This window comes from Varanus komodoensis, unplaced genomic scaffold, assembly GCF_004798865.1.
Source record: "Varanus komodoensis strain SLA01 unplaced genomic scaffold, ASM479886v1 scaffold18_1, whole genome shotgun sequence".
NCBI classification, from domain to species: domain Eukaryota; kingdom Metazoa; phylum Chordata; class Lepidosauria; order Squamata; family Varanidae; genus Varanus; species Varanus komodoensis.
The window spans coordinates 2,366,709-2,389,925 of NW_025335548.1; the positions used below are offsets into that span (position 1 = coordinate 2,366,709).

The window sequence follows — 23,217 nt, forward strand, 5'->3', positions numbered from 1 at the left end:
AGACCTTGAGCTGGGACTCCAAATGTGGAGCCACTGTTCCCCTTGCAGCTGATACTGAAAGAACCATGCCAGCAGCCTCTTCAGAAAAGGGAAATGGAGAGTGGGAGGCTGGGCCCAACACCTTACATCACAGACGAACTGTGCCCAGCCAGTCTGACCCTTGCTTCGTGGCAATTCAGACAGGTGGCCGACAATGGCTGTCTAGATGCTGTGTGAGGCCCAAGGTGCAGGCCAGAGGAAACTGCCACCGCTGAATCTCACACCATGCAGCCTCTGAGTTCAGAGGCTCACCTGCATCCAGTGGGGAGGGTGCTGGATTGTACCATTCATGATTGTTTTACAGTATCCTTACCTGTTGCAGGCTTTGGTTCAGGAATTGCGGCTGGTTTTGGTTCTGGAACTTTAAACAAAAAAGTAATGAGCAGGTTAATGACAGAATGCAGCCAAAATAGCAAGAGTAAAAACTGTCAGAGAGACAGACAGCACAGCATAATTAACAGAAGGTATCATTTAATTTTATCTGACAAAGACTTTCATAAACATGTCTTGAGCTATTGTGAGTCAACATGGCACAGTGGTTAGAGCACTGAGATTGGGACCTGTAAGATCCCCACTTGATGTTAAAGCCTGGGGCCAGTAACTCACCCTTAGGTTAAGCTACCTCACAGGGCTGTTGTTGAGAGTATAAAATGGATCGGAGAAAGAATATATAAGCTGCCTCAGGTTCCTTGCATGAGTTAAAAGGACAGGGTATAAATGCATTGTAGTAATACTAATGCTACTAATAAAATGCAAAATAAGAGATGCCCAATGAAGAAGAAGAAATGACTAAGTACAAAATGAAGAGTTAAAAAGAAAGTAGAAGACTACAAAGACTATAGCATATGGCTGGCAATCATGGAAGATTAGCTTAGCTTGCAGACCAGTGTTCCAGGCAAATGAAGTTTTAGTTGAGCAGCAAAGAGGAGAATAACCCCAGTGTGTACCTTTGGCTGGTTCAGGCACAGGTTTCTCTTTTTCTTCCCTTTTCTTGACAGGTGGTAGAACCTCCGCTTTCTTCTTTGGAATCTCATGCACTTTAAAAATATTTTATTTATTTGGAAGCTGGATTTAAACATTTTGACTTCCTGATACATTAACAGATTTTATCACAATACATATAGCTAGTGTGATTTTTTTAAAAAGTTAAAATGTGCCAGGATTAATACATGTGGTAAAGATTAATACATGTGGCACACAATGGTTTCCATACCAGTTAAATAAGAAAGACAGAATAAGACAGAATAATATAAATCAAAGACAGCCTTTTCAAGGAGTCCTTCACACAAAGAAACAGTGTGCAGTAGAGAAGTAAAGGTATGGATCGTGTCCCAAAGATTTCGGATAGTCCAAATATTTGGTTATGTTTTTCTCTTTCATACTATGGGCTGATTTAACAACTAAATATCCAAATCATGCGCTATAGCTCAGGAGATGAAACCTGGAAAATATTTTTGACAATGAGGTTCAGTAGTATCTCTTAGGACACAATTTCATGAATGTTTAGACAGAAAAAAGTCCAACTGAAAAAGTCCCCAGAATTTCCCAGCTGTCAAGGCTACCTGAAGAATGCTAGGAGCTATAGAACTTTTTCTGTCTAAACATTCATAGGATTGTGCCCTTGCTAGGTAACTTCACAGCTCTCTATTTCTGATGTGTACCTTCAGCGGTCTTCTTCTCAAAAGGTTTGAGTTCGACTTTAATTTCTTTCTCTTGTTTAGCTTCTTCCACCTCAGGCTTCTTAACGGCTCTTTGGACTTTAAAAAAGAAAGAATTTTCTTTCAAGATCAATATGATGAACTGATGGGAGACTTAGGCATAAGAATCTGTTATTTAAATAAGCAGGGAAACAGAAGAAATATAAAGTAACCCCTTCATATATCTCAGAGGTAGATGGGCTGTGTTTTATAGCCACGGTTACAGTCATCCCCACACTTTGCATAAGGAGAACAATTCTCTCCTCTTTCTCCATGATCACCATGGAAAATCTGCATAGCCTAATAATCTATCCTCAGTCTCCATCAAGGAGTCCCTTCTGAGAGGGTGATGAAATTCATGCATGGATTACTACATATCCAAAGGTGAGAGCAGCACTGGGTCCTTTGGTGTGGAAATAACACACTGATCAGAACTTCCCAAGGACTGGGAGTTTCCTGCTTTGCCTAAATGTATAGTAGCAGTAGATGTATTTACCTGAATCTGGCAGAACTCAAACCAGTTTTCCCCAGAATCTGCAGTGGAGCTATCCATTGGATAGCTGGATAGATACCAACTGGTGGACTTTTCAAGAAAGGTCATAATAGCTTGATGCATATATGAGAAAGAAGTGCTTCCTGTTGATCTCATATCAAGACAGTAGTCCTTTTGGGTAACAACTTACAGGTGTCCATATTAAGAGCTACGCAAATTATATTGATGAATAATAAATAAATAATGGTACAGAATCCCTATGGCTTTTAACAAGAGACACAGTCAAATAGCCATACCTTTTTTCAGAACAACTTCTTCCTTAGGTGGAGGAGGGGGAGGTTCAGGACGTTGTTTTCGTGCTTTCAGCGTAGGTGCTTAAAATGATATTAATTTCAGAATAAGGTGACCAGTAATTATGGCCATCTAAAAGATACCCACATCATGCACCAGGTACCATTTTATAGAATATGCATAAAAAGCAGAGCATTAGATGATTATAAAAGCTGCTTCTTAGAAAAATCTCTTAGAAGAAAGACGTAGTCTTTAGTTCCATTTGAATGATCACAGAACAGAAAAATCAGTTACTCTTTCAATTTGGGGACAACTGTTTCTCAAATGTTTTTTTCCCAAAAGAAAATGTATTTATTTTATTAAAACAACCATGAACTTCTAATTTTTATATTCCATTGTAATATTTGTTCTTCATCAGAACTTTACTGTCATTGTCAACAACTCACAGAATACCCGGTCTGAAATAAAAGCAAGCATGCTTCAATGAAAACAGAGAAGTGAGTTAAACACAGAACAACCATGGTTAGTCACATATGGAAAGAAAAATGGATATTATTATGAAAAATACTAGAAAGGACTATCTGGTGCTCTTTAAAGACAAGAACAAGACAGATGAATATGTGGATGAATCACCACATAGTGGCATTGGCCGGAGAAGAGGTCTTTGGGGGGTATATACAGCCTGAGGACCTTACAATGCCTGATCATATATTGATTCCCCCTGCCCCAGGAGTCTAGAAGGCATGAGATCCACTTTTGTTGAAGTGTCAGTGGGCAACAATATTCCTTCTTGCCTCATGAGCTATCAGGTTTCCTCATATGACTGAGTGTTCCTACTTTGAATCTTCCAGAGTAAAATAAGTATAAGCAGAGGGTAGGAGGGTAATTGCTTCAGAGGGGAAACTCCTGGTATCGGAAGATAATTGTGGGGGATGGGCAGTTACAGCTTGCTAGAAAAAAGCAAGCAGCAAACTGAAGAAAAAAGTGTTCAGAGATTGTGGCATACACTTGAATGAGCAGGCATCATTTTTATACTATGCAAGTCCTCAGGTCTGGAGGGCTGACACAAAACCATCCTCTAAGAAAAATGCTATTCTTACTTAGTTCAAGGACTGAACTGTATTTGACTTTTCATTATGCCCTACGTCATTTGAGATTATATCTCAAAGTGTGAGATCTCAAGTGGCTAGTTTCAGAATCCTTAATAAAATGCAAATCAATTCTACATATACTTAATTATTTTTAAAATCTGCTGTGAATTTTCCTTAATAAAGACAAGAACATCTCTTTTTTCCTTCCTTAATCTTTTGAGCTCCACTTTATCTATCCATAATTCTAAATAACAAGGTTTCCATGCTTGACACATGCGGCTTCAAAAATTCTGGGTACAATTCAGAGAAATGTAGAAGCAGTTTCACACGCTCAGTGGGCTTTGGACTTGTGAATTTCAAAGAGGAATCACATGCTGAGAGTTTCTCAGCTTATGCTGTGGCATTGTGGTTAGCTAGACCATGCTAAAGGTCTGGTTGAAAAAGCATAGGCCCTGAAGCCTAACTCTGGATAAGCAAGTCTCTGGATTGTGAGCCCAAATTATAGTTTGAGAAGAGTACCAAAAAAGAAAAAAAAAAAGAAAAAAAAAGAAATCAAGAGGACAGTTTAAATAGTTATCCATCCTATGGATCAAAACCCACAAACCAACAGCATAAGACATTGTTGGATATTTTCAGTGAGCCAGAGCATTAATCCAAAAGCCATTCAGACAACATTCAGTTAGACTAACATTAATATATTAACAGCGCAATCCTATATATCTCTATTCAACAGTAAGTCCCATTGAGTTCATGGGGGCTCATTGCCATATAGATAAGTATAGGATGGCAGTCTGGATGTCACACTTGCAGAGAATACAATCATGTGTCAATGCGGTGCATTCATTATGTAACTGAGGCTTAGCAGAGCTGTTAAGTACTGTTTGAGGACCCTACTGATACCTTTAAGCTGAACCTTTTCCTCCTTAACCTCCTCTTTGGGTGGGAAAGGCACACGGGGTTTAGGTTTCTCAGGTATCTTCTTTTCTGGTTCTGGCTCTTTAAATGATATGGTGGTACATTCAGTGCAAATGTAATTGTGCTATAATATACACCTCAGCTAAGAACATCCATTGCATATTTAAAAAAACTTCTAGAGATTGCTGTAATGCTATTAAAAAAATAAGTAATTCAGATTAAAATATCTGATATGCCGAAGTTAGGAACGATCCTAAAAGAGTCATTAGTCACTTAAATGGGAAAGGTAATATAAAGGAATGTTTTCCAGGCCAGAGATGTGAATGTTCAACATATATTAAGACACAAAGTCAACAAAGACAATGTATGTACACAAGTGAAAAAGAACAATGTGTACTGACATGTACACATACTTCTAACACACTTGCATAGTTTCTACATGGCAAGATGGAGAGGTACGATATTAAAGCAAGCTGTGCGTTTCATCCCAACTCTAGTACTACATATACCTTCTTCTGCTGGAATTATCTCATCTTTTTCTGGAATAGGAGTAGGTATTGGTTCTTCCTGTTCAATTTCTTCTGTAACTTCAGCAACTTTTTCTGGCTCTTTAAAGAATATTGATAACTAGCATAAGATTGCCATTTATAAGACTGGGTGGCTAGAAGAATTGTACATAGAACAGCTGAGACATACTAACACAGAGACAAACAGTGCAGATTTTGCAAAGGGGTTGGCTCTGGGGCAGGATGCAAATGAGGGGAAGAAACAATGCCCCTGACCAAAGCCTCTGAGGCTGGTCTGATGCCAGGAGGCCTCGGCATACATCACCATCAGCTGGCTTGTGCCTACTGGAAACAAAGGGACTTAAACTGTTGAATTTTGTCAGGATTTCGCTCACTGTCTTAAATGCAGGGTGTTGTGATTGCATAGACAGTAATTTGTAATTTGAAGGAGTGATGATTTTATAAAGAAAATATTCAAAGAAATGGAAGATTTTAGTGACCTTTTTCATGGTTCTTTTATCCATTTTTAGAATAGTTTGCATAATGAAAGCAGACACTATCCCATTCCTCTGTGCTATACATTTACAAACATAATCTCATAAATACAAAACCAAATGAAGACGTAATAGACCAGAGGTGGATGACATTGACATGAATAAGAGGAGTACCTTCAGCTGGCACAGTTTCTGGCTCTTCTGGCACAGCAACAGGTACTTTTTCTTCTGGCACAGCTTTCTTGGGCACTTCCGGAACTTCAAAAGATTTTAATTTATTTTATTTTCATGGTTATTAGTAGTGGTTGGACACAAAACATTTATAGTACAGACAGTGATGCCAAAGATATTTACGGTGTCCTCCAGTTAGGCTCAGCATACACTTTACAGACTTTAGCAGAATACAGAGATCCAACAATAGACTCGACATAAAGTATGTTAAAAAAGTGAGATAATTATTTTCTCAAGGGATGTTAATGTACCTTTGGTGGGTGGAGGTTCTCTTTTTTTAAGTACAACAGCAGGTATTTTCTTTTCTGGAACAAGTTTCTTGGGTTCTTCAGGCACTTTAAAGATAATATTGCTGCTTTTAATTTCAGAATTAATGAAGTAAAAGATATCAGTACAAAGAAGAGGAACAGAGGATTAAAGACTTGTCAAAAACAAAATTAATGCTACAGACATAGAATTATACAATTATACACAAACATATACAAACTTCAGGGGATAATATGAAGACTGGGGATTTCTAGTCAGACAGAATTGAAGAATAGATGACACTGAAGACAGCATTTTAAGACATTTTAAGAAGAAGATGGAAACACTCTTCTCTAGGTGTTTATATCAGTGCAAACATGTACCTTTAGGTGATGGTGTTTTGATTTTTTTAGGCACAGGAGCTGGAACTTTCTTTTCTGGGACAGCTTTCTTGGGTACCTCAGGCACTTTAAAGATATTAGTTTGTTTATTAAAAGACTGGGAAAACCCATGAAACCACAGGCATATCAGACATTATCTGATCAGAATATTATCTGATCAGAATATTCGAGTGAATATTTCCACACATACATTGCAGTTTAGATCCACTAATGTGATGGACGCTTTATACCCATACACGTATAAACAAATTATTTTGCAGAATCAAAAAGCACCTTATTTCCTTATTGCTTCTCTCGCCCCCTTTCTTCCTTTCTTGCGCACACACACACACACACACAACAAATGCATACATACAGTTCAGCTTTATCTACAAGACTGCTTTTTGAACTGTTCAACAAAAAGTTGGCAAAATAATGTGTGTCAAAAATCTGCTTTACAGATGACACATCTTTCATGTAGAGAATACTATGTCATGTACCTTTTGCTGGTGGATATTCGGGTTCTTTAGGTACCGCAATTGGTTCTTCAGGAACAGCAACGATTTCTGGTTCAGGCTCAGGTTCTTCCGATGGGATGACGGCTTCGGGTTCCTCAGGAATGTATTCTTCAGGCTCTGGTATTTCATACTCCGCAGCCTGTTCAGGTTCTTCAAATGCTGCCAAAGCCTGTACTTCTTGGTGGACAGGCACATAATATCGCTCTCTGTATCCAATAAACGTCTGTACCTTTTGTTCTTCTTCATGCTCCTCGGCCTCTTTAGGTGGGTGTTCTGGTTTTTTAACTGCAGCTTCTGGTTTCTTAGGCTCAGCTGGAGGTTCTCTTTTTTTCAGTGTAACAGCAAATTTGGGCTTTCTAGTCAGTTCAGGAGGTTCTGGTTTTTTGGGCACAGGTTCTGGCTTTTTGGGTTTTGGTTTTTTGGGTACTGCAGTGGGTTCTGCTTCTTTAGGTACTGCAACAGGCTTTGGTTTTTTAGGCACAATAGGAGGTGCAGGTTCTTCAGGCACAGCAATCACCTCTGGTTCTTCAGGAGCAGCAACAACTTCTGGTTCTGGTTCTGGTTCTGGTTCAGGCTCAGGTTCTTCTGATGGGATGATGGCCTCTGGTTCCTCAGGAATGTATTCTTCAGGCTCTGGTATTTCATACTCTGCAGCCTCTTCGGGTTCTTCAAACGCAGTTATAACCTCTACCTCTTGGCGGACAGGCATATGGTGTCGCTCTTTGTATCCAATAAACGTCTGTATCTCTCGTTCTTCTTCATACTCCTCAACCTCTTTAGCTGGTGGTTTTTTAAACACGACTTCGGGCTTCTTAGGCACAGCTGAAGGTTCTGGTTTTTTAGGCACAGGAACAACTTTTGGCTTTTTAGGCACTACGAGAGGTTTTTTGGGCACAGGTTCTGGTTCCTTGGGCACAGCAGGAGGCTTGGGTTTTTTAGGCACAAGAGCAGGTTTAGGTTCTTCAGGAATAGCAACAGGCTCAGGTTCTTCTGGTGGGATGATGGCCTCTGGTTCTTCAGGAATGTATTCTTCAGGTTCTGGTATTTCAAAAGCCAAAACCTGCTCAGGTTCTTCCAGTGCAGTGATGGCCTCTATATCTTGGTAAACAGTTACTTGTTCCATTTCTCTGCGTCCAACAAATGTCCGTATCTCTCGTTCTTCTTCATAATGTGGAGGTTCTGGCTTCTTAGGCACAGCTTCTGGCTTCTTAGGTGGGGCTGCTGGTTCTGCTTTTTTAGGTACAACAGCAGGCTTGGGTTTTTTAGGCACTATAGCAGGTTTAGGTTTTTCAGGAACAACAATAACTTCTCTTTCTTCAACAAGAGTAATGTGCTCTCGTTCTTCAACCACGACAACTGGTTCTGGTTCTTCAGGCTCAGGAATATATTCTGGCTCTTTAGGTAAAACAAGAGTTACTTTTTACAGGCACAGTTTTCTGAAGGGTTTTGAGTGCTTAAAAGATATTAGTTCTACTTTAAGAATTGTTCAAGATATTTAGCTAACATGAAGAAGAACAATGAAACACAATGGACAAGCATAACAAAATCAGCAACTGCGTATTCTCGTACTAGGGCATAAAGAGAACAATCCTGGTAAAACTTTGTGCACTAAGCATTTTAGCACACTGACTGTGCCAACAGCATTGTTTACAAATGAAATTTAAGCAACAGGCACAGACAGGACAAGATATTTTCAGACAACGGCTTCTTAAACAAATTAAAATCATTTCTAAAGCAATGCATAGATGCTGAGATGTACCTTCAACAGGCGGAGGTTCTGGTTTTTTAACTACTGGCACAGGAACTGGTTCTTTCTCTTCAGCAACCACCTTTTTGGGCACTTCAGGCACTTAAAAGATATTAGTTAAATTTTACTATTGTGTTTTGCCAGATAAATGAAAGATACAAGATAGGAAAATATCAACGGTTATGCAAAGAGATAAACGAGGGCTGTGTAACAATGCCAACATACCAACAATTAAGTCTAATTTTTTATCACCAATTGATTGATGACTATTGAGCTGCTATATATGGTACGTATAACACAGGTCACTGAATACAATACATGACAGTCATGAAAGTATATTCAAAGATGATAAAAGTAAGATGTTTCCCCCCTCCAAAATTCTACTGGACACAATATATACCTTTAGTTGGTGGTTCTTTCTTTTTGATGACAGGAACCTTCTCCTCAGGCACAACTTTCTTCGGTACCTCAGGCACTTGAAAGACATTTGTTTGTTTTACTAGTCTCAGTTCCAATTAAGTGTATCAACAAACATTAAAACATAAAGCAGGAACATATAAAACAGTATACACCACAAAAATACCCCCTAAAGATTTATTTCAGCCTCTTTCTTTCTGCTCCCATTGAAACAATCAGTAATGCAAACATATAGATAAAAACAGGGGTATCAGATACATACTAGGAAAATTCTATTTACACCCCTTTTGTGGCACTGAAGCATTGGGTTCCCCTCTTCATAAAAGTAAATTAATTCAAAAGGGAAGTTGTCATTAAGATTGGGGGTTCTTACTTTTATATTGTTGGCAGTAATTTAGGACACAATCCAGGTACCATTCCCTTTAAGCAGTCAACGCATTCTCTGTGCTTCAAAGTAGTCATCTCCTCTCTACCTTATTCTCATAGTTTAATGATATAATCAGTCTGATGAGTTAATTATTTCAGAATATCCCATAACTAACTTTAGTGAAAGGTGAAAACATCTATATCTTTGCTTATAATTTTAACTTTTTCATTCATTCATTTCTGCTTAATATAGATGACAATGGCTTGTTAAAAAAAAATCTTAGATCAATACTCCACAATTTGCAACTCATCAACTTGAATGCAGCCTGCCAGTCATGTATGGTCGCTCATCCAGGGCAAAAACCTCTCTCTCTCTCTCATTCCCCCCTCCCACTACTGTCTCTTTCTAGCACCTGGCAGACCACAGCATATGGGGCTATAGTGCAGTGTTCTGTTTGGTGGGTCACAAGTTATGAGGACTTCTCTTCATTATGTGGTGCTTCACAAGCATGACTGAAAGAGCAACACAAATGTATCTAAAGTTATTTGACATACCCCTGGACCACAGCTCATACTGCAGGCATAAACTAGTCAAAGCTAAGCATTTCTCTTATTCTCACTGGGGCTTACCTTTGGCTACATCATGCTGAATGAATGTAAGAATACCACATCTCAAAGACAACTAATGAATGAAATAACAGATAGTGTGCTTATGAAAAGAAGATAAAAGCTGAATCCTCATACATTAAAATCCAAGGGAATTTTACCATTGATTTCTATATGAGCAGAACTGTACCTAAAGAATTGTATCCAAAGATTGTCATTATCACAACATTGACAAATACCTTTAGCAGGTTCTGGTTTCTTAGGTACTTTTTCTTCTGGTACAATTTTCTTGGGCACTTCAGGCGCTTAAAAGATATTGATTGGTTTTGAGTTTGTGACATCAAGACATAAAAGATTTGAAAACAGTAAACACAAAACACGAGAACAATGACATGGATGATGACGTTCAGATATGATCTTCTCCTGCTGTCTACAGGAGAACACAGACAGGTCAAGGCATTTGACTAATCTTCATCCTGCTCCCAGTCTTCTACATTGTTATAGTTCCCTTCTGATTTTCTTCAAGAAAAATAACCTATATTTCTAATGTCCTGCAGTTGAATTGACATCCCATTCCTTAGTCCTTTCACACAAACGGTCACAATAAATGTATGATATTCACACTAGAGTGGATGGAGACGTATCCCTCTCATATACTAATCTGAACAGACTACAAATGTAAGAACTGTGCTTTTTATTTTTCAACAAATCTCAACTGCCTGCTTATGCAAGCCATGTGATGGTTATAGAGTCGATTGCAAAGAGACCTGCACAGAAGACTAAAGTCTGTTACAAACAATGCCTGGATGGGAAGGAGTATGTCTGTAGCAGAGTGAGCAGATCTGAAGTCTGACCTCTATGCGCTTCCTTGCATAGATGGATGGATGGACGGACGGACGGACGGACGGATGGATAGAGTCTATGCATATTGAAGCGCTGTTTCTACAGATTGTCAATAACCTGCTTTTGTACAAGTTGCATTTGCATTGGCTATGTGCACATCACATGAACAGTGGGGGCTTGCTGCTACCGTTCTGCCCCGAGCTCCTGCCTCTTTAAGCAGGCTGTAGCTGTCTGCACAGGGCAAAGGCTGCCATAAAGGACTGAAAAGCAGGACCGGGCGAGAGCACTTCATGCTGCAGGGCTGCTGACATTAAGCAGGCATGCACTTGTCCAGCACCCTGCATGGGACACCACTGGAGGCTTCGGGTTAAAAAAAGGTCAAATATTTCTTAAGGAGAGGGTGATAGTCTTCCAACTTTCTCATAGGGGAATAAAGTTGTGCAGCACAGGAGAAAACAAGGAGGAGGAAGTATACTATGCTCATCAGATTAAGAAAAGAAGGTTCGATGTGGTTACAATAATGTTGACAAGTACCTTTAGCAGGCGGAGCCTCCGGTTCAGGTGGTTTCTTTTCCGGAATAACTTTCTTGGGAACCTCTGGCACTTTAAAACACATTGGTTAGTTTTAACTTTTGAATGCAGGAGAGAGGAGCAAAGCATCAAAAAAAAGCAAAACAATGCAAAATGAAACTTATGACAACATTCATATTTTCAGTACACTAAGTTGTACCTTTGGGTGCTGGAGGTTCAGGCTCTTTCACGGGTACTTTTTCTTCCGGGATTATTTTCTTTGGCACCTCAGGGACTTCAAAGAAAGTACATTGTTTTAAATCTCAGGCTTCAAAGATATATGTCAGCCATTAAAAAGAGCAAGCAGATTAGAGAAGGGAAAAGCAACATCTGTTTGAAGTGCAAAGAGCTGTATCTTTTTCATATATGTACAAAACATGTAAATGTTATACTATATGCCATGACTTCCACTATGAGTAGTAATCTCAAAGCAAGAAGAGGTTAGGAAGCATATATTAATAAATAGTTATGCAAAAAGAAGACTAATGGATTCTATATTTGTAAAGCAAACAGAGATTCTTTACATCAAAAAGTTCATTATAACGTACCTTTAGCAGGGGGAGGCTCTGGCTTTTTGGGCTCTGGAACCTTAACTTCCTCTTCAGGAACCACTTTCTTGGGAATTTCAGGAACCACTTTCTTGGGAATTTCAGGAACTTTAAAGGCAAGAATTTCTTTTAATAAATGAAATTTCAAAGATGTTTATGTGATGCTAAAATGTATGAAGTTCATAAGGCATCATCAATATGGACAAAAATGGAGGAAATCAGTAGAAATGTGACACAATTCACAGGGATGACTCTTTTGTCTCTAAAGTGCAAATAAAGGAACAAATCTAGACCTTCCCAATTCTCCCTCCACAAAGATATTGGGATATTGATTCCAAGAGCAAAAAAAGCTGTTTTGTAACATTAGCAGCAATACATACCTTTAGGGGGTGGAGCTTCTGGTTCCTTAGGCACCTCGGCTGGTACTTTCTTTTCTGGAACAACTTTCTTTGGTACTTCTGGAACTAGTAATAATATAAAGAGGCAAAGCAGTCACCAGAAAACAATATGAAATAGAGTCACACATCAATTGCTAGTTTGTGATTGCCATATAAACTGAGTACAGAGGACATGCACTTTACTAGCACTGACAGACTGCTTTTGAAAACATGTAGCAAAGCTTGTCACTTTTGTCATACCTTTGGCAGGTGGAGGTTCTGGCTTCTTTGGCACAGCAACAGGAACCTTTTCTTCTGGGACAGGTTTCTTTGGTACTTCAGGCACTTAAAAATATTGGCTTATGTTAATTCTGTGTTTGCAAATCCTTAGAAAATATTGGTATAAATTAACACTGTCACAAAAGCATGGCAGATGGACACAATTGGGCCTTAGTGTGCTTAGCTTTAATGAAAAGTTATAAGATAAATTGCACATATCACATGACTAAGAGTATAAAAAACAATGAAGTGTAGATTCTCAAGATGACAAGCATGGCAGAAGTGCATGATCTTCTCTATCAGTTTTATGAACAGTTTGTACCTTTTGCTGGTGGAGCCTCAGGCTTTTTAGGCACAACTTTCTCTTCTGGAACAGGCTTCTTGGGTACCTCAGGCACTATGAAAGAAAGGTAAGTGGCTTTAGTTTTCCTTTGGTACAAAAGTAATGACATCATTCTTGAGTAATGAAATTACAGCACAGCATACAAACCAAACTAATGCTGCAGTCATAAACGCACTTACTGGGATATAAGTTCCATTGGATCTTAACCCATGATATTGTTTGGCTTGAGGCTGTAATGCTATGCTCATTTTCCACTGCTTCTCATAAATAAGCATGAGGACCACACTGTGCACCCTCTACCATGTACTGCGTTCATGCTTGGAGTCCCTCCTCTGAGTGCCCTGGCTATCTGAGGCGAGTGTGGATTGCAGAAGGAGGTATCTTATTTGTGGCAGCCCAGAAGTCTTTACTCAGGGAACCTCACCCAATGTAGCTTTTTTAAGGCACTGCCATATGCCTAATGCATATCCCCAGTCTTTTAGCTATTGAGATTCTCTTAAAGATGCCAGCTCTATCTGCTGCTTTATATTTGCATCATTTATTAGTACATTGTTATTAGGTTCATTGCAAGGTGCCCTGAAAATCTTCCTATGGTAGGCAGGCAATAAAACGATGAACAAGCGATATATTGATTCCCAGAGAACAGTGCCACCTTTCTTGATTTATAAATATCACTGATATTTGAGAGAACCAACAGAAGATGAAGAGCATGCAGTCTTTAGATGCCAACCAAGTAAGAAGACTTAGAGAAGATCATTTATAAAATGAAAATAGCAATTAACATTTCCAATAATGCATTAGTCACTGTTATGCTCCTGACCAACCCCATCTCTACTTTGCATAAGGTTTACCTTTTGGTGGACGCTTTTCTGGCACAGGAGGTGTGACTTTCTCTTCTGGCTCAATTTTCTTGGGTACCTCAGGCACTTGAAAGAAATAACATTATTTTCTGTTACATTTTTGAGCATTAAAATATAGGTTAAAATATCTAGACTCAAGAGGTGCCTTTAAAGGAATATCAGGAAGGGTAGTGGTAATCTCAAAGACAAGCAGGAATTCATAAGAATAAAAATAAAACATGTCCAAAATTCATATTTTGGAGCACTGAGATTTGAATGCAGTAGAAAGTGAAACTGGTATATTCACATGTGCTGAGTACAAACTTAAGTCCCATTGATATCAGTGGGCCTTAAGCATTCTTAAGTCTTTGGATCATGGCCTAGATTTGATCAAGATTTTGATTTATGAAATGCAATTTAGAAGGAAAAAAAGAAAGCAGAATTTTCAAGAAGATGGGAAAACTATGACACATTTTTCATCAGAATGACTCCAAGAATGAGGTGTACCTTTAGCAGGTGGCGGCTCTGGTTTTTTAGGTACTGCAACAGTTACTTTCTCTTCTGGCACAGCCTTCTTGGGCACCTCAGGAACTTTAAAGATATTAGTATGTTTTAATTTGAATATTTCAAAATAGTTTAAAGCATAATAAGAAGTGAAAAGGATAACAGCTGTATTTCCAAACAGACAGAAAATGACAGAAAACATATATTAACATTGGCAGTATAACCATACAGATGAAAACAAAAAGTAGAAAACAAAAAGTTCCTATTATGCTGCATAAGGCCATTTGTATCCATACTCGATGTGTGATTGAGTCCTACAATGTAGATTAGTACAGAATACTAGATGTCCCACAGAAAAGAAATCTTTAAAAAACTTTTGAGTGACTAAAGACAATGGGATAACAGTTTCCAGGTCCAGATCATTCATAGTAGATATTTACTTTTCTAGGACATATTTGTTGGGTATATCACCTATTTGAAAGATATTACATTGTGTTAATTGCACAAACTGAAGAAGTTATAACAAAGGCAAATAAGAGCTAGACAACAAAAAGTTACGGGGAACAAGACTTGACATGACAGCTTGACATGATTTTGACATTTTGACAAGAAGAAGAGTTTGTACAAATATGAAAACAGATCTTTGACAAAGAAGACTTTTGTTCCACATGAACAAGATCGACATTTATTAAGACAGAATGTATTATTCCCCCGAAGATGGCATCTACCTTTTAATGGTTGAGGTTCTACAGTCTCAGGTACGACATACGGTTCTGGCTTCTTAGGTTTAGCAACAACCACTTTCTCTTCAAGCATTTGAGCCTCAGCTGTTTTGAGCACCACAACTGGCTCTGGTTTCCTGTGTTTGGTAACAACTATCTTCTCTTCTACTTTCACTTCTTCTACTGTTTCAGACACCACAACGGCTTCTGGTTTCCTGCGTTTGACAATTGTTATCTTTTCTTCTTCCATTTCAGGTTCTGCTGTTTGTGGCACCATAATTGGTTCTGGTTGCTTGGGTTTGAGGACAACTTTCTTTTCTCTGGGCACTTGAGGCTCTCCTTTCTTGGGCACCCTAATATGTTCTGGTTTTTTAGGTTTTGAAATGTCTAATTTCTTTTCTGGCAGTTCAGCCTCTATGGTTTCAAGCATCACAGCATACTCTGTTTCTTCAGCAAATGCTATCCTGTCTTCTTCCACTTCAAGTTCTACTGTCTGTGGCACCACAATTGGCTCTGTTTTTCTGGGTTCGGTGACAGGTATCTTTTGTTTTGGCACATGAGGCTCCACTATTGTGGACACCACAATAGGCTCTGTTTTTTGAAGTCTTGTACTATCTACCTTCTTTTTTGATACTTGAGGCTTTGCTGTCTCAAGCATCACAACATGTTCTGTTTCTTCAGCAATAGCTACCCTTTCTTCTTTGACTTCAGCCTCTATTTCTTGTGGTATCACAACTGGCTCTAGTTTTCTTGGTTTGGTAGGAGCTATCTTCTGTTTTGGCACTTCAGGCTCTATTTTGGGCGCCATAATATGCTCTGGCTTTTTAGGTTTTGAAATGGCTGTCTTTTTTCTGGGCACCTGAGTCTCTATGGCTCCAAGCATCACAATATGTTCTGTTTTTTCAGAAATGGATATCATCTCTTCTTCCATTTCAGATTCTATTATTTCAGTCACCATAGTTCGTTCTGTTTTTTTGGTTTTGGTTTCCTCTTCTTCTTCAGACTCTACCTTCTGAGGCACCACAATTGGTTCTGGTTTTCTGGGTTTGGTGACAGCTATCTTCTGTTCTGACACTTGAAGCTCTACAGTTTTGGGCACCATAGCAGGCTCTGGTTTTTTAGGTTTCATGATGGTTACCTTCTTTTCTGGTACTTCTGGTTCTGCGGTCTCAAGCACCACAAATGATTCTGGTTTTTTGGCTATTTTGTCTTCTGGTACTTTAGGCTGTACAGGTTCTGGGGCCACAACAGGTTCTGGTTTTTTAGGTTTAGCAAGTTGTACCTTCTTTTCTGGCACTTGAGGTTCTGCTGTTTCAAGCAGAACTGTGGGTTTTGTTTTTTTGGGTTTGGCAACAGCTATTTTCTTTTTTGGCACTTGAGGCTCTGCTGGTTCAGGTATAGCAACAGATTCTGGTTTGAGTGGTTTAGTAACACGCTTCTGCTCTTCCGCTACTCCTTTTCTGGGTACCTCTGGCACTTTAAATAAAATTAATTCCTTGTAAGAATTTATAAACCACAAAATGCAAATAGTAGCATCACACTGAACAAGAATGAAATAATGGAAAATACACTTTTGTGACTTTGCTCCCTTATGGGTTCCTTGAAGAGCTAATATACCTTTGACTGATGGAACTTCTTGCTTCCTGGGAATGACCTCTGGAACTCTTTCTTCTATTTCTTCTAGAAGAATTTCCTCATATGTTTCTGCCACTTAAAGATATTAGTGGGTTTTTTGAGACATACAAAATTATACTCAGAAAAGCAAAGGATGAAAAAAAAATCCAAAACTGAACAAAGTCCAGTCTTATTTATTAAGAAACATACTCTTTTATACAATCCTTTGCCACTAGAAGATATTAGGGTTTTTTTTGAGACATGCACACTCATACTTGGAAAATTATAGGACAAAACAGACATAACCAAAGACTGTGAACAAGTCATTAAAAACCACACTTCTTTATATCAGACCTCAAAAGCACGCCAGTTGCACGGTTCAAGAATTCACGGCTCTTTCCTCCTCTGCACAGATGTTCTAGCTGAAAGTGGTCCTAGTTTCAATAGACCTATTTGTTTAGACTCAGATGTGCGCCAATAACTATAGAATGGAAGGCAGAATGCCTGTTGTCCAGAGTAAGGGGGCCAGAGTAATGGGGCCATTGTTGTGAGCCGTCCCAAGGCTGTGTAGCAATGGGGACGGCATATAAAAACTTTAAATAAATAAATAAATAAATAAATAAATAAATAAATAAATAAATAATGTGACTTAGAGACACTGAGATCCCATGGCTCATTTATGCCTAAATTCCTTTTAGTCCCATCTTGGCCCTGATATTGGGAGAAAAGAGCCATGGCTGAGGAGTGTCAAGGAAGTAAACCAAAGGACTGGAAATGGATCTGTTTCTATCACCCATATGCCTACTTTTTAAACAAAATCCTCAAGCCCTAAATTAATATGACTGGGCATATTCAGGTGGAAACAAATATGTCTTTCCCCATCACATTTGATTTCTGTCCCAATGGATAACTAATCTGTTTTATGGTTGGAAAGAAGACAAGGCCATAATAACAAGAGTTGGTGGTACTAGGTAATAACATCCTTTCATAAGCTAAAGTTAACCTATGAACCCACCAACTAGACATGCCTTTAAAGTTGTAACCATCTATGCATTTACCTGGAAGTAAGTCTCACTGAACACAGTGGGACTCATTTCTGAGTAAACAGGCATAGGATTACACTGTGAATTCAAATGGAGTTGATCCAGTTAAAAGTTCTTTAGCATGTTGTAAGCCGCCCCGAGGTTTCGGCAAGGGGCGGCATAGAAATGTTATAATAATAATAATAATAATAATAATAATAATAATAATAATAGGTTTCTGAGTTGTAGTCAACCCATCCTTCAATTAAGATTTGATGTTTTTTCTGACTGCTGCCAATCAGCTCTTTCATTAAGTGGTTCTCATTTTATCTTTTTCACAATAGGTTTTTTTTCTCCCCCGCCCCCACCCTTTTTAATTGAGAAAGATTTTTACTAAGCCATATCTTGGACAGACACACATAAATGTGATTTGCAGGGTGGGGGTTTTTTTGTGCTATTTTAATATGCCTAAATGTCTATCCTATTCATAATTAAATGGGACAAAAAAGGATCATTTTACCATAACTACCTTTGACATACCTCACACCTTGGATTTGAATTCTGAGGACTGACAGGACAGAAGAATTTTCTGACCTTCTAATTACAGGTACATGTGCTTTCAGTGGGTGTAGCTTTTTCCTAAATAATGGAACTGATACTTGTTCCTTAGAAAAGACTTTCTTTGTATCACAGGCACTTTAAAGATATTAGTTGGTTGTAAGAAAGTATATACACAGAAACAGAAAGACAAAATAAACAATTTATGACATTAGTACACAAAATTCAGAACTGCGTTTGATGGTATCTTTCTTGAAATGTGTTCACTTATTATTACTTTCCCTGAAAAGTTGATGTACCTTTAGCTGCTGGAGGTTCCAGTTCTTTAGAAATCCATGTACTAGGAATTATTTCTTGTGGGATGGCCTTCTCTTGAATTTCAGGTGCTTTAAAGATATTAGTAATTTTTTTTAGAAACATGGGCGTTTTAAATAAAAGTTAGTGTAAAATACAAAGAAAACAAATGACATCAACACACATATTTCAAACATCCCATGACACATGTTTAATTTTGACACATGGTTTCTTCCACACTAATGTTACATTGACAAAACAGCTGATCATTTCTTCTGTACGTACTCCAACTTTGGATGACATGTAATGCTGGATAAAATATAGTATTCTAAAACTCCTTAAACATACTTACTAGGCAGTAAACTGCACTAAACAGAGTGGGACTCGTTTAAGATAACAAGATTGGGATTGTGCTATTTCTGCTTTTTCCCTTAAAATGGCATTGGGAGAATTCTAGTGTTTCTCCATTCAGGCTTCTGCATTCTATCGAAAGATAAGCTTAGCTATAGATGGTATCTTGGACAATCATACACACATCCAACTGAAAGATATCAGATTGTTGATAGAGATTAGAATATTATCTAATCTGATCATTTTTCTAAATTGCTTAAATTATTCACAATCAATTTGGCAATTAACTAGACTAACACAAAACACTGAATTCAAAAAGAGATGAGATGAAATGTAAACAATGAAGATAAAAATGAAGAATCTGATTTCTTCTGGTTGCAGTAAGCAGTTTATTACCTTTAATGAGCGGAGTTTCATCTTTAGGTGCAAGAGGAGGTTTCTTCTTTTCTGGCACAGCTTTCTTTGTCACTGGAGGCACTTTAAAGATATTAGTATATTGGTTTGATTGTTTTTTAGTGTATAGGCAAACATGAAATATATCAGACAAAAAATAAAGGGGACAGCCCAAGAGGAAGTCTAAAGAATGGGAAACCAATTTAAGAGAAGTTGATTGGTTTGGAAATTTGTGAAAGAAGTAAAGTACCTTTAGCAGGTGGAGTTTTCGGCTTTTTGGGAATGCTAACAGGGACCTTTTCTTCTGGAAAGACTTCCTCTTCCAATTCAAGCACTTTAAAGATATTAGTATATTTGAGAAGTTTCAAAAGGTTGCAAAAGTCAGGTTAAGAAGACAACATACAGTGCAGATGAACAGAGAAAGGGCACAAAATGAAGCTGTTGTAATAATACTCGAACTAAGGAAACATGAAAGAAGCTCAGTTCATTTAGAGGTTGCACTTCTTTGTCTGTATTATTTCCCTTGCCTTTAAAAAGGGGATGGGGGAGGGGGTTGGTAGCACAAGCAATTATTTTGTCTCTACAGCTGAATTATTATCTTCTTCCTGACATGGAGACAACCAGCTTTCCTTCCAATGCACCATTCCTTTATGTCTCTCTCTAGCCAGGGAAAGCTCCAGATAAAAAGCTTGATGGGATGCTTTGTAACAATCTTCTGCATTGGACCTAGGAGTCTAACTTTGGCTCTCACGGGCTGCTGACTGACTGCACTACATTTTACTCTTAAGCCAAAACATGGAAACATATTTTAAAAGGAGACACTAGGACTAAATATATAAAGACTGATAGGGTTAGTGAAAGCCTAACATCTATGAATCAGGCACCCTGGTGTTGCTTTACCTATATGCAGTGCAAATTAAATTATGATGATGACTGATTAGCTGTCTAAATGTTCTTATTTAAAATAAATAAATAAAATGCTGATGTACCTTCAACTGGAGAAGCTTCCTTTTCTCTGGGAATAACATAAGTAACCTTTTCTTCAAAGACAATTTCCTCGTGAACTGCAGCAGCTTTAAAGATATTAGTTTTCTCTGAGACCTTTCAGCTATTCAAACATTCGCTATCAAACAACATCACCTCAGAGGCAGAATAATTTTTAAAAGTCATCTACAGCCAATTATCTTAGTATGTTTCAGAGGCAAAATATTTTGAGGGCTTCTTGCCCAGAAAATAAGGAATGAGTTTTTTTTTTTTAAGAATTTGAAAAAGAAATCTATCCAACCAGCTTCTTACAACTGATATGCCTTTTCCACTTATACAATGGATATGTCATCAAATAATTTAGAATATTTTCCAGTGTTACCAAAAAAACCCCACATAATCACCTAAACCAGGTAAGTCATCTGAAATTTTACCTCCAGATTTCTAGAGTTCCACAGAACTTATGACATGCTGGTGCTATGGCACCTAAGAACCATAGCTCCAATTCAGCTGCACTGAATATTCAACTAAGCTTATAATTATTTCTATAAGTTAAATTATTGTAAGGTGCATCTGTGCTTTTTATTCTTGCCTTAAAAAAATAATCTACCTTTCACTGTGGGAAGTTCTTCTTCTTCAAGGGCAACTACAGCTATTTTTTCTTCAGGGACAGCTTTCTTGGGAATGGCAGGCACTTTAAAGACAGAATGTACTCAAACTTATTTGGAGAAAAGCATGCCTCTAAAAGAATGCACACATTGACAAAGCCCTCTTTTCTAGGGCTTGTGTGTTAACACAAAAGATGCAAGAATTGAAACATCCTTTCCCCCTCAATACTGAATCTACCTTTAGGAGGTGGAGGCTCTTTTCTTTTTGGAACAGCCTTAGGCACTTTATCTTCAGGAACAGCTTTCTTGGGCACTTCAGGCACTTTAAACATACAGTAATTTGTTTTAGTTATTAATTAATTTAGAGATCTTAGAAGAATGGTATCAATAATAATGAAAGAAGAGTACTTAAAAAGTTCACACACTGGACACATAGTCTCACATACTGAACACACAGGCACATGTAATCAACACATACAAAGGAAGGCACACAACATATGTATACAACAAACATAGGGACACAATGAGAGACGCACGTGAGGACTTTTTGTTTCATAAAGTGTACCTTTAGGTGGAGGAGCCACTTCTTTTTTAGGAACAGGTACTTTTTCTTCTGGGACTGGCTTCTTGCGCACTGCAGGCACTTTAAAAACATTGATTTCTTTTTAAGAACAGCTCTTCATTTGAATTATGAGCTAAGTACAACAGTAAGCAAACTAAACTAGAAAGGACACTCACAAAAACTGTAGAAAGGATGTAAAAAACACTAACTTACAGTAGGAAATATTGGTTAAATCCTAAGTCGAACCACAACATAAAAATGCCTCTGTTCTCCTAGGCAGTATGTCAGAATGGCTTGCTTCTACTTTTTAGTAATTGACAATTGACAAATGATCCATTAAACGCACTCATATTTATGTGGCTTTATCCACCATCCCAATTCAATTCTTGCCATTGCAAAACTATTTTGGAGGAACTGCCAACCCTCTGGAGCCATCTTCTTTTAGGCATTTGTGGGCTGCAAACATGGGGGAAAGCAGGAAATGGTCCCATACACATGGAAGTGTCTTTTGATATCACAGTGGGATCCTTTACTCCAAGCCTCCATGTTCAGGATTACTTTGCTCAGTGTGACTTGGGCTGTATTTTCAAACCTTACTTTGAATTCAAGGCTTTCAGCTTAACTGGGTATGGCTGTGGCTTTTGCATGAACTAAGCAAAAAACACTTTCCAATTTAATAAAGATTGTATCACCTTTTTGCTTTCATTGGCTCACTCTCTGTTTCCCTAATTTTGTTGTGTCAAGTATGAGAAAATCTGATAACTAAGCTGCTGTGAGGAATTGCTACAAGATATGGTACATAGTCCTGTCCTGAAAGAAGACACAGCTATATACTATATTCATAGTTTGGCATTATGGTTACTGAAAAGGGCATTTGGGCTTTCATAGAACAAAAAGGAATAGCTTTAGGAGCTTATGTACCTTTGGCTGGTGGAACTTCCTCTTTTTTAGGTACTGCAATTGGAACTTTTTCTTCAGGAATGTGTTTCTTTGGCACCTCTGGCACTTGAAAAATATTGTACAACATACTTAGTTACTTGCAAGAAGCCAGATTATCAAGTTCAGAAGGCTTTAATCACAATTAAATTGTGGTTTTCAACTCCTTAACAACAACTAGCACAGATGGTCTGTCCCACCCTGAGAATGTTCTCTTTTTGGTGGATTTTAGGAGGAACAGATGCAGTAAATACCAGGGGAACAAAATTTGAGGACGGGTTGGTACTGGGGCAAGAAACAGAAAACAAAGGAAGAATAGATATACCTATTGCTGCTGGAGCCTCATAGACCTCCTCATATTCTTCAACCTCTCTGGTTTCCTGAACCTCTTCATAATGCACAAGTTCTTCTCGTTCCCATGTTTCCTCGTACCGCTCAACTTCCTCTGGTTCTGGTGCTTCCTCATATCGCTCGACTTCAGGTTCTTCTGCAACTTCCTCATAATATTCTGGAGCCTCCTCATAGTCTTCATATTCTGCAACCTCTTCAGGCTGCACAAACTCCTCAATCTGCTCATAGGTCTCATACTTCTCATATTCTTCATAAACGTATTTTTCAACTGTGGGAGCAGGAACAGTGACTCTTTTTTCAGGAAAAGGTTTCTTATGTACCATAGGCAGTTTAAAGATATTATTAACTTTCTATTATCTCAAAGACTGGCAGAAAAGGAATACAAAATAAAATCCCGGCAAAACCACAGACAGATTTCAAATAATTACAAGTTTTAAAAAATAATTAGAAGACATTTTGCAAGAAGTTTTTAACGCATGTGT

The 23,217-nt window shown here is 38.2% G+C and overlaps 3 protein-coding genes across 52 annotated transcripts in view; all 3 read right to left on the minus strand.

Annotated features, from left to right (window-relative positions):
- The window catches only part of TTN (titin), a 283,766-nt gene that overhangs the window by 112,866 nt on the left and 147,683 nt on the right, over nt 1–23,217 (minus strand). For 37 of the 50 annotated variants that reach the window (XM_044426908.1, XM_044426892.1, XM_044426914.1 and 34 more), the window contains 17 exons: nt 22,710–23,003; nt 22,370–22,453; nt 21,452–21,529; nt 13,849–13,923; nt 12,977–13,051; nt 12,637–12,720; nt 12,379–12,462; nt 11,999–12,106; nt 11,611–11,685; nt 11,415–11,483; nt 10,277–10,342; nt 9,049–9,123; nt 4,512–4,607; nt 2,526–2,603; nt 1,701–1,796; nt 987–1,076; nt 353–400 (listed from right to left, as the gene is read on the minus strand). In XM_044426908.1, the coding sequence (XP_044282843.1) occupies nt 353–400; nt 987–1,076; nt 1,701–1,796; nt 2,526–2,603; nt 4,512–4,607; nt 9,049–9,123; nt 10,277–10,342; nt 11,415–11,483; nt 11,611–11,685; nt 11,999–12,106; nt 12,379–12,462; nt 12,637–12,720; nt 12,977–13,051; nt 13,849–13,923; nt 21,452–21,529; nt 22,370–22,453; nt 22,710–23,003 (1,575 nt within the window). The remainder of the gene's footprint in view (nt 1–352; nt 401–986; nt 1,077–1,700; nt 1,797–2,525; nt 2,604–4,511; nt 4,608–9,048; nt 9,124–10,276; nt 10,343–11,414; nt 11,484–11,610; nt 11,686–11,998; nt 12,107–12,378; nt 12,463–12,636; nt 12,721–12,976; nt 13,052–13,848; nt 13,924–21,451; nt 21,530–22,369; nt 22,454–22,709; nt 23,004–23,217) is intronic. The other 13 variants (XM_044426927.1, XM_044426924.1, XM_044426923.1 and 10 more) reach the window with 9 other exon arrangements.
- On the minus strand, nt 6,477–8,473 carry LOC123021807 (titin-like). Its single transcript, XM_044426935.1, has one exon. It carries the CDS (start codon nt 8,022–8,024, stop codon nt 6,876–6,878), a length of 1,149 nt encoding a protein of 382 aa, XP_044282870.1. The 5' UTR covers nt 8,025–8,473; the 3' UTR covers nt 6,477–6,875.
- Nucleotides 14,550–21,019, minus strand: LOC123021806 (titin-like). The gene has a single exon (XM_044426934.1). The coding sequence runs from the start codon at nt 16,189–16,191 to the stop codon at nt 14,836–14,838; it is 1,356 nt and encodes a 451-aa protein (XP_044282869.1). The 5' UTR covers nt 16,192–21,019; the 3' UTR covers nt 14,550–14,835.

Coding starts and splice junctions, on each gene's coding strand:
- LOC123021807 (XM_044426935.1), bottom strand. CDS start 8,024: ATGGAACAAGTAACTGTTTACCAAGATATAGAGGCCATCACTGCACTG.
- LOC123021806 (XM_044426934.1), bottom strand. CDS start 16,191: ATGAAACCTAAAAAACCAGAGCCTGCTATGGTGCCCAAAACTGTAGAG.